The following is a 19,977-nucleotide window of genomic DNA, read 5'->3' on the forward strand; positions in this document are numbered from 1 at the left end:
CCATCCCCTGGACTGGTTGTGACTTGGTAGACCTGTGTCATATATTCTTGTTTTCTCTCTTCCAGGCTCAGATGTTCTGGCATACTCCTTCATTCCTTATATGAAGAATGTTTTCTGTTCTGTGTTCCTTCTTGTTACTTTTTTTTTCTGATTTTTTTTTTAAACCTGTAACATACCCTCTTTTGGATGTGAGGGGGAACTGCACAGTGTTTTCCTACTCCTTGAGTTATAGAATCATCTAATGGCATAATATTGAATGTCTCTCGTTTTGTTCTCTTAGCCTCCTCTTCTAGCCAAAGTGCAATTTCCTAATTACTTCCTGAGTATTAAACATTTATGCCTTGGATAAAAGTGGGAAGCAGATATCTTGCTATGTGATCAATGAATTTGTTTAACTTGTGAACACAACTCATTTATCTAAAAACAAGTTGGCTTTGGTGGGTTGAGTGAACAGCTGTTTGTGGAATTGGCAAGTCAAGACATGTATGTATTGATAAGTGTCTTAACATTTGCTCAGAAGGAAGAATAAATCACAAGTGTGATTAACTTGGGATTGTATAAGACTCTGGGGAAGTTTACGTTCAGTAAGGCTGGAAGCTTGAACGACAAGTTCAAAATACTAATTTTGATACATGGTTGAGAGTATACATTTTTCTAAAGCTATTATGGAAAGCAATGGTGAGGAAGCTAAACTGTGTGATAGTTTGATCTGAGAGCTGTTTCTAAGTTTGCCCAGAAAGCCAGTAGAATGGCATCATAGTTAAACTGATAATTCATCTAATTTTATGGTGTATGTTTTTAATGAGTAACATACTTGCTCAGCCAGTTACCAAAATAAGATTTTCTTCCACGTCACTGTTGATGGATTAGTTGGGATTTTACAGATGCTTTTGTTGTAAATTGTGATACACAGGAGAGACATAAAGATGTCATGGGTGGAAGGTATTTGCCTTAATCTGTAGTAAAATGGAAATGTTTCAATGAAATAGGTAATGTGGTAACATGACAGCTTTCGCTAGTATTAAGGTAAATATCTTCTGTCATTCCTTGCTGCAAAACCTCTGCAGAGACAAGTTACCACAGGGCCCATCATACCTGAGTAGCTAAGTATACACTGATGCGTATGTGTGGGAGGTTTGTTTGTTTGTTTTTTGTTTTTGGCATGGTTCTCTAAGTGTAAGGAAAATTCATGCCATGGAAGCCATTCCTATGGATGTTCAAACGTAAGTGTCCATGGATGATAGCTTGAAATTCAGGGGTTGAACTCAGTCTCCTCAAGGATGGAGATGTGCATATGGTAGAATGAAGGAGAAGGGGAATGGAGCAGGGTGGGGATAAATACCACATGTGTAGGAAATAGCAGATGGCTATAAAAAGCAGAGGCAAGAATTGGTTCTGTTCCACAAGAGTAGCATTACTGCTATGCCTGTAACAGTGAAAGGCACTGCTCTAAAATAAGGACTGGCTCCTCTCTTAAAATGTTTGGAGTGCCTTGTGAGCTAAAGAGCAATCAGTCATTTTTTTTTTTCTTCAGATAAGTCCTGTGAACATGTCTCAATGTTTTTCTAAACAGGGAGCTAGTGGTTGTCTTCTGGAACTGTAAAAACTGCTAGCAAGGCACATGCTTTCTATTTGCTAGAGAAGGATGCTGCTCTGTCTGCCGCAGCCTTCGTGCAAATGATGCTGTCACCGCTCAGGGCCAGTGCTGAGGTATTATCAAAGAATACAGTAGCTTTTAACCTGCTGACAGATGACAAGTCTTAATTAGCTGAGATGTGCTTTGGGTTTTTTCTAGGGTCCTAAGTTACCAGAAGCATGTAGATTTCTTTTTCTGATGATTTAGCTTCTTGTGTGTAGATTCATTTACAGAGAGCTTTTTTGATATGTGTGAGATCTGGAGTTGTATTAAAGTTATCTTCCTGGGAACTCTAGGTATGGTGTTTCAGCTTCTTGTGAACTAGCTAAAAATGGATCTGTTTTTCTAGAGGCCATAGGTAAAGCTAATACATGACCTCAGATGCTTGTAAAACTCTGAAGCTAAAAAGTTTGCTGCCCCATGATATACTGAGACCACATTCTTGAGAAATTCTGTTGTGTTCTGCTTCCTTCACCCTCTCCAGCAAAATCAGAGAAGTACATCCTCCTGATATTTCATCTGGTAACAGGTCACAGTTAAATAGATCATCTTTGAGAGAAGCATGCTATGCTTCTGTTTCACCGAGCCATGGGCGCTGCCAAATAGATGTTTTATTACCCTTCCTCATTGAAATCATTGCATCTTTGACATGAGTGCAGCTTGCAGCCTGGTTGTTGGAGGCAATGGGTAGAAAAAATACGCTCCTAAGGGTAGGATTCATTTTTGTAACTGAATGTGTCTAGCTAGATGCTAAATTCCATATATTAACTCCAAGACTGTAACTTATGTTCACCTGTTGCATTAAATTGTTTTCTTAGTCCACTGAAGTGAATCTTAAAAGTCCAGACATCTTGTTTGCCACCACCTTCCCCACCTCATCCCTCCAGTCTTGACTTTGCTTGCTTAGTATGAGAAGAGTGGAATGAGGTGTTGGAGCTCCTATAGGTAAAGACAGGCTAGCTGTTTGCCATGGCAAAAAATACCCTCCTTCCTTCTTTCCTCCATCCCTGCCAAAGGTATTGCAGATTTCCTAAAGTCTACCAGGTGGGATAATCCATGAACAGTTCCCCTCAAATAACAGCAGAGTTCCAGATTTCGTGACCATCATCCTGCCTATGTGACTTGGCCAAGAGGAGTGTTAACTACAGTAATTGCTCTCACTTACAAGACTTAAACTTGCTCAACTGCTTCTGCTATCAGTTGCTGATGTTTGAAGTACTTCAGCTTGGCCCTCCATAACATACTTAATAAAATATGATTGTTTGGCTCTGGGAAGGCTTTTGTTTAGGACTCATCATGCTAATGGTACTTCTGAAATGAAAAGTGGAGGTTTAGAGGGTGGGTGCTCATCCAGCTTTGTGTGTTGGAATGGCATTTGTCTTGAGCAGACCAGTTCTTGCCTGCGAGTGTGGCTGAAACTTCAAGGATGTTTCAAAAGCCTCCCCTCCTCCCCCCTGCCACACACACACCTAAGAAACAAGCTTTTGTATGAGTGAGGAACATACTTGCTTTTAGAGAAAATCTCTGCTATGTCTTTGTTTGCTTCTCAAAGATCAACTTGCAGCCTTGCTCCATCTGTTGACTCTTAAACTTGAATCTTTTCAGGATCTTTCTTTACTTCTTCCTCACTCCATTTGCCATTTTGCTTATTCATAATGAAGATATTAGAGCTGTCATAGTTTGAGAACCGGGAAAGGAAGCAGGCTTTTAAGTCAACTTTCAGCATGGTAAGCAGGAATAAAATGAGACCTATTGCTGTAGAGCCCTCATTTATCCAGGAGGTTCTTAGAAACAACTGCACTTTAAAAGTTAGCCATGCTGGTCAAGTTGATATTCAAGAAATATTGGTGATGCCATAATACTAGGCTACTAATTTTTCCATACCTCTGGAATATAATGATGTATTTCACCTCTTTTACACTTAAATGTTCAAATACAGATGTTACTTATCCTTGATGGAGCTTTTAAAGGAAATGGTACTTACTGGCAATGAGACTACATATATATGAACGCTAGGGTGACCATGTAGTAGTTTATAGAACAGGAAGGTGAAATGGGCTTTGGATTTCTTTAGGAGCTATACTTTTTTCTAATTCACAGTTAATTCTCAATTTCCTCCTGTTAGAACAGAAGTATTTTAATATACAATAACCTGTTATGGAAACTGATACAGAAAATAAGATGTCAAGCGTTGCTTTCAGCTCAATCTTAACATTTTTGATTTTTTTTTTAAACTTGAGGTGGTGGCTATATATTCTGTAACCAACTGAAAATGCTGTCAGTAAATTGGTCGTCCTTTCTGAAATGAAAAACCTGGCATAGAGTGTGTGTGTCTAATTCTTTAAAAAACATTTTTTGAATGCTGGTTTGCAAATATAATTTATGGAGGGGGGGGGGGGAAACAATGCCAAAGCAATATTGCTGGGTCTCATTCCCCCCTCCCCCCGAGAGTAGGTCTTTGGGATTGTACAGGAGTGTTTTATTTAGTGTAAACAATGGAATAATGCTTTGAAGTCACTTTTGCGAACACCTTTCCCAAGAAAAACACATCTGAAGCAGCAAAGCTTAACAGGCTTAATTTGTGTCTCTCCAAACTGCTTAGTGTCTCTGTTTAGTTAATGCTATGAAATGGTTCTTAAAGCTTTGTCTTCTTGTAGAAGTGAGCTGATGTTCTTTCAGCTGGCAGACTTGATATGTGTCAATTTTTGCTTTGATAAGTGTAAATACTCTCCTGTGTTGAATAATTCTAGATGAACCTAGACATCCAAGTTGGTAGAAGCAAATTATTTTCAGTGTTGCCTCTTCTGTGCCCTCTCTAAATCCATAATCACTTCTAAAATATCTTCCAGAGGCTAGTTTTGCTTGAAATTAACAATAAATACTTCTGGGCAAAAATTTTGCTTTTAATGCATAAAAATTGTATGTTTTGCTATAGTAAATGAAATGCTAGTTATGTTTCAGTCTCTAATATGAACTGTATGCAAGCTAGAAAAAAAGCAGGGATGATGATTGTGTATATTATACCTTTATTATACATATAATACTTTTACTCTTTATTTTGCGACATTTTAATATCCTTATTTGAAAAAGTGTGTTCCTTTTTTTTCGGCTAAACTTATGCAAGAAACCAAACATTTGTGGCTAGATTAATAGCGTTTGTGAAAACTTCTGTTTTGAATATCTCTTAAGCTAACCTATACACATAGCTTATGTTCTCAAGAGTCCCATTTACCCTGTTGGATGGACATGAGTTCAAGAATCCAACTCTAAACAGTGCAACATTACTATAAATTCTGTAACTCGTTTTATGGAAGCACCATTTAGAGAAGAAAGGCACTGTCTACTATAAGCATCTTGTGCTATGGAAGAATTATTTGTAGTTGGTGACAGTAAGTTTTGCTAGACCATCCATGCTAGAACTCACTAATGCAAAACAAGGTAGAGCTTTTATAAAATGGTGTGTCATTACTTAAACTTAAAAGGACTCTGAAAAATTTATCCCTGTGGTTGTGTGTGTTTTTTTTTTTTTTTTTTTTTTTCCTCTCTCCAGTCTATAGCTCTTATTCTGCTTATTAGGCATTGGGTTACAGTATGGATCAGCATATGGCTATTGAAATTTCCATTAGCAAATGTTTTTGGTAGTTGAGTCATATTACACAGACATGGTTATAAATATATTCAGGGGGATGCATCTTTGAATATTTTCAGCTTGCTTTAGTTCTTTTGAATCCTGTATTTCATTTGAAAACAGATCTCATATGAAACTTACTACTTTGAGAAACAAGAGCTTTTTGAACTGGAAGAAGGAATTCTCTTTAAAATTCCTGACTGTGGCAGGAATTCCTGGCAGTGGCAAAGAGAATTCAGCCTGGGTTGGTTCTTTTATTTGGTCTGTCTCTTCTGCAGATAGAATTTGGCTCTGGATGCATTAACGTGCCTATGTCTGTTCAGGATCTTTGAAGGGTCTCTTGTATGGCTCTTGGTAGAAAGCAGGAAGTCACATGAGAGCTGTCCAGCTGAAATCACTTTCAGCTACGTGTAGTAAAACTGTATTGTTTGCTGAATGTACGATTTGGATAATGTCACCAATATCTTACAAGTGAAACAAGAAACCCTCCTAAAATATGACATTTCATGCGCGTACGAAGTAGCCAGTGCTATATTCTAAGCTATTGGTCTGGAATTGGATATGGGGCAATTCAGAATATGGGATACAAGCAAGTGAAATAACTTATTAGTCTGGGTCTTGTCTTTATTGTGTATATTCTCTGTGCTGTAGCTAACTGCTACGAGTGGAAAGCTAAAAGCAAATACTTGATAACAGGCTTGCACAACGTGCATCTTGTAGAGCCAAGTCCCTGCCTTGCCAGCCACCAGGAGGCAGCACGAGCTGTGGGGAATGTGGAGGTCAATTATTTGGCTGCGTAATTTGCTGTATCTACCACAAATTCAGTTGTTTTGCACATTGGAAGACTTGTGTGCCAGAATCGTAGTTACTGGTAATGTAATATTAAGTTTCTGTACAGTGTTGGTAGAGTATTTTATTCAACTCTGAAGAGTATGCCAGATGAGATGCTCAGATTTGCCACCTGAGCTTTAGGATTCTTTAATATTTTAAAATCAACTGAATGCCTTTTATCTCCACTCACATCTTGAAGTGCATATGTGCTGAAACACTCTTGTGTGGAGTTCCTCTTACCACAAAAATATCCTACTGTTCTAGGCAAAGATACAAATCTACTCTTTTTAGGTGATTAAAGAGAAGACTTGGTTGTTTAGTCTGTTGCTTGAGATAGTGAGTCCACTTTCATATTTCCTGGCCTAGGATTTGTAGGCAATCAGATACAATGGCCAATTTTCAGTAGGAAGGGCTAGTACTTATATAAAATGAGTATGTGGACATCTGGGCTTGCAATTGCCAGAAAACAACATAGGGCTAATATCATACAGATGTACTTTTCTGATACTCATCACTTTATTATTCAAGTAGCAGCTGAGAAGAGACATCAGGTAGTGTTTTCAGAATACAGTTGGATACTATCCAGCTTTCCAAGATGTGCAGATCTGGGGGGAGGAAGGGAGTAGAATGTGAAGCTACCAAAATGCTCCTGTGCTATTTGTTTAGACAAATGTGCAGTGTGAATTGTGCAGTGTTGACATACCTCAGAAACAGAGGACCCTGTTTTCCAACTGACCTTTTCTTATTAGTTGGCCTTTCCCAAGACTGCCTATAGCTTAAGTATGCCTCTGTCCAATGTATCACTAGGGAGCCTTTTTTCTGTCCATTTAGCTTGAGTGTGACATAACTACTTACCTTTAAATTGTTACTCACTTTTCAATGGTAGGAAATAGTATTTCTTAGTCTTAATGACTTAAGCTGAAAGTATAAAAGAAACCCATTTTTCAGTGCCATAGTTTAGATGCTAATGTAACTGTGCAGTGAAAATTAAGCACACAGTCAAGTCCATTTGTGAATAGATTCTGATGTATTCCTGTAGTCACGAGGGACGTCAGACAACACTTCTACTTGAGTTGCTGCCTTTTTGTTTTGCATTTTAGTTGTGAAATAGGGAGATTGTGATGCTATGAACTCTTTTGTGTCTAGATGGCGTGTACAAAGCACTTTAATAGCTATCATACAAATGGACATCGCTTGTCATTAAAGTAGTCCAAAATGCGCTACCAAAAATAGCTGAATTTGTACAGAACGCTCTTCCTAAGAGGGTGTGCTTCAGTTCCTCAGTGAACTTCCCCAGGTCCCTGTGACTTGGCAGCTTGTGAGCCTGTGAATTCTGCACACACTAAGGCTTGGTTCTGTGTTCTTTAAAGAGCTTCAGCTTTTGGTGTGGCTTGACTGTAGGCATAGGATGTACATAGCAGGATTTCAGTACTACAAAAGCTGTTTTGCTTCTTGGTTATTATTGTTCTTGATTTTAAATGTGTGTGAGAATTTCACTTTTGGCTTGCAGAAGTTGGAAAATACTAAAGCTGAAGTGCTTGATGTCTGCTTCTGTTGAACTTGAAATAGTTTATCATCATCTGTGCATAAGATAACTATTTTCTGAAGATTATTTCTATTCAAATGTCAACATTCATCCTACATATTATCATAAAACCAACTGAATTGCCTGATGCAAGTTTTTTCATAATCTTTAGTGAAGTAAACCTTAGTGTTTTCTCCAAATCATTTCAAAACCATCAGAAGTTATGCTTTTCCTTGTCCTTTAGGTAAAGGACACAACTAAGCATGCACTCTTTTAAAGGTATTTCTTTCTATCTTTTTCAGGTCCATTCTTGATATTTCTCCTTTTGTGAGAAAGAACTATAAACTGTTACTAGATAGAAGAGGATATTTTTTGTTGTTTACTAGAAATTCTTCTATCTAAACTGATCTGTTGTGTAGACTTCTTGAAAGATGGATGTGTGGGTTTTTTGTTTGTTTTCTCCTTTGGTTGTTTAAATCTATTACTGTAGCTATTTCTCATAGTTTAGAACCTTTCACTTCAGAAATAATAGTAAAGGTTTGAATAGAAAGGACTTCTGTGGTTAAGCAAAGCTGAGCAATACATGTGGGAGAATAATAATAATAGTTCTTCCCTTTGTGAGGGGAAGGGGTGGAAAAAACATGTTTTTTTTCTTTTGCTGTTAGCCTGCTTGGCCCCATAATTTTTAGCGTTTTATACTTCATGTTTTTGAGAAGATGCCTTCAAGGGCTTTCACATGACAACAGAGTGGTGAGGCCTTAAACTCCTTTGAATTCTCTTTCTTGTAGCAGCAATATCTGCTTGTCTCAAGTGTCTGTAACAGTAGATTTTTATTATTAATTGGTGTCTTGTTTCTTTTCAGAGATCGTTCACTTTAATAATAGAAGCATGGGATTGGGATAACGATACAAAAGCTGGTGAGTATTTTTGCAGAACTTGCAAAATTCACTGTTTGTGTGTTGTATGTACTCAGGCTAGGAAGAACAATGAGATGTGGCTGAAATTGGACAACCCACCAAACCAGTGTGAATGCAAGAGTGCTAGCAAAAAAGGCACGTGCAAACCCAAGCAGAGAGTATTGGATTAGAAAATAAGGCAAATTATTAATGATAGGAAAAAGCGATTTGCAAATAAAGTGTTTAATGTGTTTTCTAATAAGTTTTAAACCATGTTTAAACTGAATCTTGAGCACTGCTTTAGCTAATGGGATGTCGTCTATGCTGTGGGATTGCATTTGAAATTTTCTTTAGTTTGCCTATAGCTGGCTTCTGGGATAACCAAAATAAGTGTTCTTATGCCACGTGAAGAAACTCTTTTCACCATGAAAGTATTGTGAACAGTGGTGAGATTCCTCCTTCAGTTGCTTCTTCTGTAATATTGAAAACAATCTCATGCTTTTGTCTAGATATTAACGTTGTATCAGGGCAGGGCTGTCAATCTTCTGAAGAAGACAAGGGCAGAGTATAAATACTTTAAAATCATATGAATATGTTGGTTGCTCTATAGCTGGTAGTGTAGGACAGCTTGAACATACTCTTTGCTAATAGTTTGCAAACTGGTTTCTCAGCATAATTGGTACTTGGCTTTGTTATGTAAAATTCAGCCTCTGGTTGCTGCTAATGGAGGATTATTTAATTTCACCTGGGATCAATTTAGAGGATTATAATTGGGCATTAGAAGTAGTGAAGATCTATGTTCCAGATCATCCTCTTTGTTTACTTATTGCTTCTGTTTCCTGCTGTTTCACTACCTCATTGACCATCGTTATCAAGATGCCTCAAGAGGGGAAAAAAGGCAATGCTAAATTGATACTTCACTGGACATTAAGGCTACATTAGAGCTTTAAGACCCTTTTTCTTTGAAAATTGGGATCAATCTTGCTTCCATCTTCCCTAATACTCTTGTTTCCAGTAATGGACAGAGCAGCAGTGCATTTGTAGCTTATGCCCCTCAGCCCTCCCTCTGTTAGAATTAAACTTCTCTTGTTGCTCAACAATTCTTTAAGTCTTTTCTGATTAATATGTTTTTTTCACATCTCTGGTAATTCATGTTGCTACAAACTTTCCAGGTGGTCTGCAGCCTTCTTGAATGGCAGTTTCCAAGATTGGACATAATATTCAAAATAAGATTTTATTTTTTTATACTGAACAGAGTAAGTCTGTATCTTGAGTAAGTTTAACCGTGCAGCATAGCAGTAGTTTTCAGACTTTGTAGTGGGTTGGAGTTGGAGGAATTGAAAGAGTTTATCCTGAGGAAGAGATGTCTCTACATTTAATTGGTCAATTTTGATTTAAGAAATTATTGATAATATTTGGAAGACTGCTGCTTATCAGTTGTCAATTACGATTACATCCTAAAATCTGCAGAATCCTTTTGTAAATTCATAGTTTTAAAACTACAATTTTTTTTAAGCTTGGCAAGGGAAGTATCATTCTAATTTTGCACGAAGCTTTTTTCAGGTGGGAGCATGTGTGGTTTGTTTTTCTTCTTTTCTTTTTTTTTCTTTGTTAAGCAATCTTACTTGCATTGATTTAGGGCTTCCCTTCCCTGCCCTGACCTTCAGGACAACATGGTTAAAAAGTAAAGCTTTTTTTGGAAGCCTGGTGGGATGTGTCCTTCAATTAGCAGTTTCCATGAACTAAAGAAGTCCGTCTCTGTCTTGGACTGCAATCCGTTAGGTGGGCGGTGTGTGTTTAAGAGCCCTTGACAGGGAGACCTGCAGTAGGTTTTTCTGTGTCGTTCTTTGACAAGGACACTCTGTGCAGAGTGCTGAACAGGACAGAAGAGTGTGTCAGACTAGAAAGGGGCTCCGTGGCATCTTTTTCAGAAGCGAAGATGCTGCCTGCATCTCGAAGCAGTGCAAATAGCTCTGGAAAGTCAAACTCCCCACCATATACTGAGCACCAAGTTGATTTCTGGCTCAGGTTACGTGTCTTGCTTCTGTTGCCACTGCAAGAAAGCTTAATCAAAGTAATTGCCAAAGTATGTTTATAAAGTGATTCCAAACCCAGATTTTGCTTTCCTTTAATGGGGATGGTGAGGTATGAAATATATATAAGTTCTCCAGTCACTTTTGGACTTGATAGTAAGCCTTAAAGGAAAAAAAGTTGAGACTTTATAAGCAACTTGGAGGCTTTAGAAGAGTCATTAATCTCATCTCTGTATGTGTACTAGTGTCCTGCTTTTTCATTATATCCATGAAGTTAATAAGTTATCAGAGCAGATCCATGAAGTAACTCTCTTTTAAGAACAGTGTCAAATTTTCCTGTATTTGTCACAAAATATAAGAAGAGGTGTTTAAAACGGATTTCTAAATTCCTTCTGTGCTTCCTCCCTCCTCTGCAGCAGAGTTGGCAGGACACACAGCAGAGCCATCAGCTTGAAGGGAAGCTTGTGACAGTGTAATGTTACCAGTTGTTTGGTTTCAGAGGGTAGAGGAGGGGGAATGGGCACTGGCTTAGTTACGAAGTCACAGCAAAGGGCCTGTTCTCTATCACCTGTCACAATAGTTCATGCTACTTTCCAGGTAAGTCATTTGAGTTGGCAGATTTAGTCATATGGCAGAGGTCTTGCTTCCAAATGGCAGCACTGGGTGAGGCAGTGCCAAGTTGCATCTTTCCCTTTGGCTATTTGTCTCCTGCAGAGATGCTGTGATCACTGTTGTCTTTTATGTTAGTCTGTAGCAGTCTAATCTCTCCTTATGGCCTTAAAATGTGTGCTTGAAAGATGCTAAATACATGAAGTTTATATGCTACTGTGTGTGTCATCTTGCAAATAGCTCTAAGCATCGCTTTTCTATTGCCCTCCAAAAAGCTTTTTATGAATATTAGTGAGCTGATGAAAGGTGTAGTTTGAATAAATGCAGTCATAGCTCCTGAATGTAGGCTTATGGTTAAAACACTAGAGATGCAAATTCTAAAGGTAAGATGTTGGGAAGTTTAAGCCATCATCTACCCTCTGCTTTTTTGGAGAGGCTTACAGAAAACTTCTTAATTAGGGCAAAGAAACCTTAACTCCTGAAGAAAGGAAAGAGAAAAAGGTAGTGCTGCCTTTCGTATTTTTTAACTAGTTATTAGGTAAATTTGGTCATCTTGCTCATTACCTTTATTGAGTGCTAAAAGTACCATTGTGTGAGTAGCAAAGAGGAATTTTGATGGTTAAGCAGTTGCAGGGAGCAAACTTATCTCATCCGGAGTTGATTGCGAGAGAGCGATTATCCTGAACCCTGACATTGCAGGGGAGGAAGGAGAAACCTTGGCAAACATGTTCCTCACTACAGTTATAGATATCTCTGCAGGATGAACCTTGTATTTGTGATGTAACCTTTGAAGTAAAGCAGACTCCCTTTTACTAATTCTGGTATTAAGAATCTACTGTTGGGAACTAGATAGCTGAGAATTGATAGTGCCTTCTGTGGTCCAAGGTAAATTTGTCTTGCTTAGTTAGGCTATTAACTCCTATTTTTACTGACATAAAATAAATAGAATACATTCTTTTTACAGGAGTTTGCCAAGATAAAATTTCAGGACCAACTGTTAAATTATTTTCTCCCTTTTCTACCTTGGGTATCAAGATGGCTATTCAGCATGAGTGTTGCCATTTGCTATGCCTGTAATGTTTATTCCTGTTGTTTAACTGGGTCTGATGAATCTGCGCTAGCCTTGAGATGTTTGATAAGACTTTTATTATACAAGCCACAACTTTATTCTCAGAACTTGTTCTTCAATTCATCTGATACATTTTAAGGAAACTCTTCTGGTGTGTATGACAGCAATGGTCAGACAGCATTTTCCATGAGCCTGTGTTGCTTGTATCTAGAAAATGGTTCTATAATGCACATTCGTCAAATTCCTTGACCATTCCATGATTCAGCTAGTTTTTCACCAAGATTTTCAGGTCAATGAACAGTAGAGGAGAATCAGATTATAAAAGGATGTTGAATCTAATAGCGAGGCTCTTAAAGGTGTCTGATATGATTGGTGTCTTGTTCAATTTAAAGGGATATGCAGGCAGATTTCTCTAGCTCCTGCCTTGCCCACTCTGCTACTGACCACTGCTGCTGTCTGACAGAAGTTACAGGTTAAGAATATGGGTAAAGACTTTAATGTGTATGTCTAGCCATAAATCGTATTATGGAAACTAGTCTAGGCGAGCACAAATTGCAGCCTTTGCATAGATATTGCCATTTGTTAAAGCAGAGAAATATTCTGACTTCTTTAATATTAATTAGTGAAGAACCTTTCAATGCTTAATTAAACCATAGCCTTTTTGGTTCAGTATTCTTTAATTTTAAGAGGTGAATGCTTTTACAGTAGCAACAAGCTTGAAATACAACACTAAATGAAACACTTTGGGCCCTACAAAGCATTTCTGTAGCTTTCATTTTCCTTTAATGTTGGAATGACTGAAAATGGTCACTGGAATACTTTCACATCCTGAAGGAGTAGTTGGTAGCAGGTGCACAGGATACCTCTGTGCAGTTTGTAACTCTCCTAGATATAGAACAATATTCAATTTTATCTCCCAAAGCTGTTAGTGACATCCATAAAGTAAACACACGCACTGTACTTGCTGAAATCTGTTGCAATAATCTAATATTTCTTCCTACCTGTTTGGCCTGTGCTGTATTATTAATAATCTTAAGTTGAGACTTTATCTCACTACCAGCACAGCCCCTTGCTGTGTATTCCTTGGCTGTTTTGTTTCTGTCACCAGGAATTTTTGAGTGGTTAGCACCTAAAGAAAAGAGATGCTGAAGCTGTTACCTGGCAATACAATAGCTGTTTATTAAATAATTATTAAATCAATGCATGCAGTTGGAGCTTGTGTACTGTTTATTTGCTCTAAATACCACCCGGAGTTCCAGCTGCAGCTTGCAGTGGCCTGGAAGAGCACTTTGAGTTGAATGTTCCATGTTTGAATAGTGGTTTCAGAATTGTCATTTGAGATTTCGTATCACTGAGATCACTCATTGCGTACCCTTAAACTTAGTGTGCTTTGCTTATTCTTAACACTTATTCAGGTATTGTATAATCCCACTGTGATGATTATAACTCTTTCTGATTTTCTAGTATTGAACCTTCAGTATCAAAAATAAAACATATGAATACAAAATGGATATTCAAAAAGACAGTGTTAGATGTTGTCACTTCTATAATCTTGTCTGCTGTGACTGCTGAGTTAATACTCTGTACTTTGGGTTTCAGCTGAGGCTGCCAGTAGCTGTGTTGCCCCTTTTCCGTTAGGGAAAGGCAGGAAGGTCCTTATACTGCAGCAGTGGCTGGAATTAGCATAGCTTCCTGAGAATGAGGATAAGCAGCGTATGGAGCTGCGAATGGGCCCTGGACAATTCCAATTACCTGTATTTGCTTTTCTGTCCAAGAAATACACTGAACAACAAGAGTTTTGATCAGCTACTTCGTCTAAAGATATATTGCCTTTAACTTTAGAGATAGTTTAAAAAAAGGTGAATAATCTGCTTTATGTAAATAATATAAGCCTACTTGAGCATTTATTATTACATAGTAATTTTTCAACAAATTAACCGAGTTGAATTATGTGCCTTTTGCTTCTTTTCTGAAGCATACTTCCACCAGATAATTCCTATACCAATATTTTAACTACTAGATAATGCTAATTTTGCAATTCTGAGAACAAAAAGGAAGCAAAAAGCTTCAAATCAAGATAAATCTGTTGGTTGTCAGTGTATGGGTGTGGTACATTTGGCTACCTTGAAAAATAAGCTGTTTCCTATGGATTATGTTCCAGGGATTTTTTCATATTTCCTTTGAGACACTTTTAAACTGGCTTTCCTGTAATGAACTTTGCAAGGCGGAGGAAAATTCAGTTATACAGTAGATCTTTATCATCTTAACATTTTCTTTACTATGCCTTTCTCTTAACCACTTGAGTGCTTTTGATTTTAAATTGATGTGTTCCTGCATGGTAGCAAACTGCTAGTATCAAAACCTGTTGAAATTACCTTTTAATTTTTTTTTATTAGGTGAAAACTTGCTGATTGAACGAGTGGCATATGCTGGCATGATCAACCCAGAAGATCGATGGAAGACACTACAATTTAATGGCCCTGCTGTGCATTTTGAAGTGCAAATAAGAGTGAAATGTGATGAAAATTACTATAGTGCCCTGTGCAACAAATTTTGTGGCCCTCGAGATGATTTTGTTGGTCACTATACATGTGATCAAAATGGAAACAAAGCCTGCATGGAAGGTTGGATGGGCGAAGAATGTAAACAAGGTAGTATTGTTTGTTTCGCTTTAGATTAGCCTTGGTATTAATAAAATAGGTACAATACTGCTCATGGTATTTTTCTTGAGTTAGTGCTGTAGCATCAAATTTAATTTTAGCACATATGGACATCTTCCTTTAAACTCTGGACTTTGTCAAAGCATAGTTATAGCTGAACCTTTTTTTATATCGTTACTTCATCTTACCTTCCAGTAAGTCTGGAAAGAGATGTTTAAACAGCTAAATGTTCCACCTACAGAGGATGAATTTGTTCCATGTTAAGGGTGAAACCTGAGGCAGGATACAATGTTGTTCTTGATGAATGCAGGGAGGAATAAGTAACAAATCTGCGACCTAAAATAGTGAAATATCCTAGTAATTAACTTCATCCTAGAGTGTTGTGTTTTCAAAGCAAAATTATGTATTATGGCTAGTGATGCAAGTTACTGAGCAGTTCAGTAGCAGTAATTTGCTAGATATTTTTTTAATTCTGTAGAAATGCCCTTGTAACACTACTTAAAATGTAGAGTTGTTTAATGTATGCAAAGATGAAAGGTTTTTGATAGCTATTAATGCAAGCGGAAGTTCAAGTGCAGTGTTCTTTTCAATGTACCAGTAATCTCCAATCAAATCTCTTTATATTTTATGCTCAATCTCCCAGAGAGTAATTTAATGCTAAAAATACTTGATATATTCTTCTATGTATCAGGGGTTCTTGTTTTTGTTTATTTTATTTTCCTCTTCAATAAAATCCTGTTTATGACAAGGGAAAACATTTTATGGCTTAGACTTTTGTGTCTTTGGAAGCTTCAGATTTCTGTTTTAATATCAGTCTAATTAGTTTAAAAAATAACTATGCCCAAGAAATACTTGATTATTGACAGTCTTACTGCAGTAACTTGGTAGTACCTTTTTTTTGAGAAGCTACCTTAAGTTATTTTCATAAACAGTGTAATGTTGTTGTCAAAATAAACTAGTAAGAAGCTATGACTTTTGAGGCATCCTGAAAGGCAGCTATGCACAAGCAATTTATAGATTACTCCACCAAAAGTCCTTGCTGTAGAGTTTGATAGTTGTTTCACAAACAGATACCTGCTGCCTAGACCAGTTGAAGTCTAATCCTTTTTCTATTTACAGCTGTATGTAAACAAGGATGTAATTTGCTCCATGGGGGTTGCAGTGTACCTGGGGAATGCAAGTAAGCCTGCATGCTTTATTTATTTGTTTATTTTTACTTTCATTTTAAATGAGTGCTGATTTTTTTCTAGTGTTTTCCATATGTGCCAATACTTTTAAAAGGTCTCCTTTAGAGGAAAGTGGGCTGCATAAAAACATGTGTGGAAATAGATATCGAGTGTATTTCACATGTGAGAATTTCTGTATGCTTCATGCTGTTTCATAATCCTCTTCTACTTTTGTGCTTATATAATGGAACAGATTTGCTTCATGTAATCCAAACTTAAGCCTTTGTCAAACAAGAACCCTTTTTTCCAAAATCTCTAGGTGCTAAAAATACATTATATATATATTTTTAGTCTTGCTTATCTGTTTTCTCTATATTCTCTTTATCTGCCTTAAAGCTCATTATTCTTAGGAGTGGGCTGTGCTGACTAGGAAATGCTCTCTATTAGAGCATCCAATAATTATAATATCAAAGCATAATGAAGTAAACTTAATATTTCATTTTCTTGTTTTCATTTTCTTTCTCAGCTTCCCCAATAGCAACGGAGATAACAGTAGTAACACCAACCTAAACAGTGTCCGAAATAAGATTTTTGGGACTTTCTCCCAGTCCCTAAGTGTGAGACACAGAATTAAAGTATTCTTCTAACTCGGAGAAAGTTGCAGTTGTATCTCTGGTAGCAGAGAGGAGCTGTCTTCAGTTTGTAGAAGCTTTATTTTCTAACACAGTGTATCAAGGTGAAATGGTATTATTTCTGTGCTGCGTATTGAGTAGGACAGGTTTATTTGCAAATACGTGCAAGTTTCATGCTTGTGCGAGTCCTTTAATATGCAGAATTTTTTTTAAGTATTAACATAAAAGTGGGTTTCTACAGTGGTTTCTTAATAGATTGTGTTATTTTCTCTCCTGTAACTGTGAAATTTGTCTGTCTGTCAGAACTCTCAAGAGTTGACAAATACCCTTTGATGAGTCAAACTGACAGCTTAAGGTGCAGTTCTGCTTCATCTTTTTACTAGAGACTACTAGTGGCAGAAATGGTGAGCAGGTTGCTTAGCTCAAAGTGCAGCTGACGGAGTTAGATTTGGGCTGAAACACTGGTTTATGAGCGGTGCCAGCTGAGATGCAAACAAGTCCCACTCTGCCTGACAGTCAGAAGTTTCAAGTGGCAAATAATGGAAAAGATGATTTAAAATAATCACACTCATGGATATGAGCTTTGGGAATTCAAGGAAATTTTGAACTGGAGGAAAGAGCAAGTGATTTAATGTTCCAGATGGGTTGTATGCTGCATGCCTTATTTCTGGAGCACCTGAGTCCTGAAATGATACACCAGCAGTCAGCAAGTATAAGGAAAGTACTAGTCTTTTTGTATGGATCCTCCTCATTCCACTGTTTCAAAGACTCTCAGTCATCTCTCTAAAATGTTGTTTGTTAACTTGAGCTTAGAAGCTGATATTACAAGTATCTTTAGCTTGCATTCTGTAACAGACTTTAAGTTATATTAGAAATAGAGATTTCAGCCCAAATGACCAATAATATCCGAAGAAAAAATAATGCTGAACTAAAGAATAAGCAAGGCTTACAGGCATGAGCTTTAAACTCAGTACAAGGAAAGCTTTTATAATTGCTATTATAACTGCTCTTTGGTTCTCCAAAAATACAGTCCAGATTCCTTCATCCTGGTTTTTGGACAGTTCCTGTTGTCATTTGACAAGTGGCAGAAATGTCTTCCCTCCTCCCCTTTCATTAATTCAGAAGGAAAATGAAAATGTGAAGAAAAATATGGGTGTGAGATGTAAGGAAATCTACTGGTGCCAATAGCCTACTTGATTGCCCAACTCTGCAACTGCCTTTATACATAGAAAAGCTGTCTGCATCTGTAACTTGTATGAACATGCAGATAAAACATGGTTCTGAGGCTGCAGCCTGACTCTGGTGGTAAGGATCTACCTTCTCTGCAGTGACATTCCAGGCTAATTTAGAGCAGGTTTTGGATTAAATACTCTGCCAAAAGCAGTATGTCACCTTAGCTAAATGATTGCAAACTGCTGCTAATTGATATGCCATCAGCTGTTACTGAAACCTTACCTGTTGAGCAAATTTGTGTGCCTCTGATTTTGAGAATGTGAAATTAGTTCCTTTTGTTGAAGTTTTATGGTAGAAATGAAAGAAAAAAAAATCCCCCAAAAATCCAAAGACATTGGCATTTAGGAAATTATTTTTGTAGTATTGCTGCATCTGAGTGACAGGAATTTTGTTATGGTAGAGGTGAAAAGAAATATTTAACATTGAATACCCCAAGGAGGAAAAAGCAGTTCAGATGAATCTTGCTAAGATGGGAAATTAATGTCTGTGTCTTTTGAAATATTTTTTAATTTAAAAAAAATTGTACAGATTCAAGTGTGCATCTGGATATAGATTTTTTTTTTTTTTTTTTTTTAGCCTGAAGTGGCAGACCCAGTGGTCTTGACTGATTTCAGCCCAGAAAGATTGTCATAAAAGCACTACTAAGCTATGTTGAGTGGGGTTGTACGTGTGTGGTGTTTTTGTTTTTGTGTGTGTGTTCTGGCACCTTTAGAGCTACTTCCTTAAGTCCCATTGGGCTATAAAGGACAGGATGAAGGTTGATCTAATGTCTTATAAGCAGCTTAGGCCCAATCATCTTACAAAATCACAGTGGGCATAGAGAAAGTCACAACTGACCATCTCCTTCCTCCAGTAAAACTGCTGACTGGGTATGTTTGATACTGCTCTTAAGTCGTCAGGCCTAATTGCTTGATCTTTTGCTTCAGTGTAAACCACAGTGGGATAGGTATGGTGAAAGTATATGTATGCCTTGTATCTGTGGTACCTTGTCATATTCTTACCAGGTGTTTTTAAAAATCTATCTACTTTTGTCTTTACTTGAATTTCTCCCAAATCTAATAAAGGGGCCAAATTCTTAATTCCAGTCAACTTGTTCAACTACATCTCTATAGACCCATGGTAAGGCCTAGGTTACCTCCTAAGAAAAGTAAAAATTTGTTTTGTAAGTGTGACACAATTTCTCTAGAATATGTAGACTAGCTGGAATGTGTTAGAAATAGGGTTTTTAACAGTCTTTTAATGTTCAATTTGCATGAATTCACAAAGCCAGTATATAGGTAAGACTTCTAAAATAAATTAATTGTTTAATCTCTGTACTGGTTTGAACTAGCTTACTCTAGAATGACTTTTGAGCTAATAGAGACAAAATTTTGGTTTTAGTGTTGACAGTTTTGTTACTTCTATTGCTTTTCTTAGGCTAATGCTTAAACCCTGAAAATAGAAGTTTTTCTCCTGCTGTGTTGAACAAGAGTTTTTAAACTCTCTATCAGTATTTCTTGTGTAGTTATTGTATTATAGTTTGACCTTGCTTGCAAGGATTATTTCTTTAAACTGGTAGTGTCTGCAAGTGCTATAGGGCCCATTCCAGGTGCTCTTAAACTTACCAGTCAAATTGAGAGTGGAGACAGGCTCAGCTATTTTTTCAGTACTTTTTAGAAGAGATGCAAGGGCAGAGTTGTCCTGTATTGCAAAATGCCTGCACGACTGTCTGGATAAGGTTAGGAGTAGTAGTGATAGGTCCTGCTGCTGTTAAAGAGAAAACTTATGGTTTTCCTTCTGAGTAGGAGACCAACCAGTACATTTTTGGCTTCTGTCTTGATGATGCCAATATCAGGCAACGGTTTAAAATATATATATATATATGTATATATATATATATATATCATTCTATTAAGCTCATTTGGGTATTCAGTGAAAGCCTGTGAGGGCTCTCAAAATATAGGTAAATAAACTTTGAGTCAATTCAAACTGGGTATACTTTGGGACTAACAAATAATGTTGGAGGACTGAAAAGGGAGAAAATGTAATGCTTGCTTCTAAAAATAGAGTAGAGGGTAAG

The 19,977-nt window shown here is 37.2% G+C and overlaps 1 protein-coding gene across 1 annotated transcript in view; it reads left to right on the forward strand.

The window, feature by feature from the left end:
• JAG2 (jagged canonical Notch ligand 2) overlaps positions 1 to 19,977 on the forward strand; it is a 64,921-nt gene that overhangs the window by 15,276 nt on the left and 29,668 nt on the right. The window contains exons 3-5 of the mRNA XM_088539618.1: positions 8,483 to 8,537; positions 14,624 to 14,878; positions 16,007 to 16,067. Coding sequence (XP_088395744.1) covers positions 8,483 to 8,537; positions 14,624 to 14,878; positions 16,007 to 16,067 — 371 coding nt within the window. The remainder of the gene's footprint in view (positions 1 to 8,482; positions 8,538 to 14,623; positions 14,879 to 16,006; positions 16,068 to 19,977) is intronic.

Source organism: Tinamus guttatus, unplaced genomic scaffold, assembly GCF_059628265.1.
Source record: "Tinamus guttatus ecotype Peru unplaced genomic scaffold, ASM5962826v1 Tinamus_guttatus_pri_ptg000048l, whole genome shotgun sequence".
NCBI classification, from domain to species: domain Eukaryota; kingdom Metazoa; phylum Chordata; class Aves; order Tinamiformes; family Tinamidae; genus Tinamus; species Tinamus guttatus.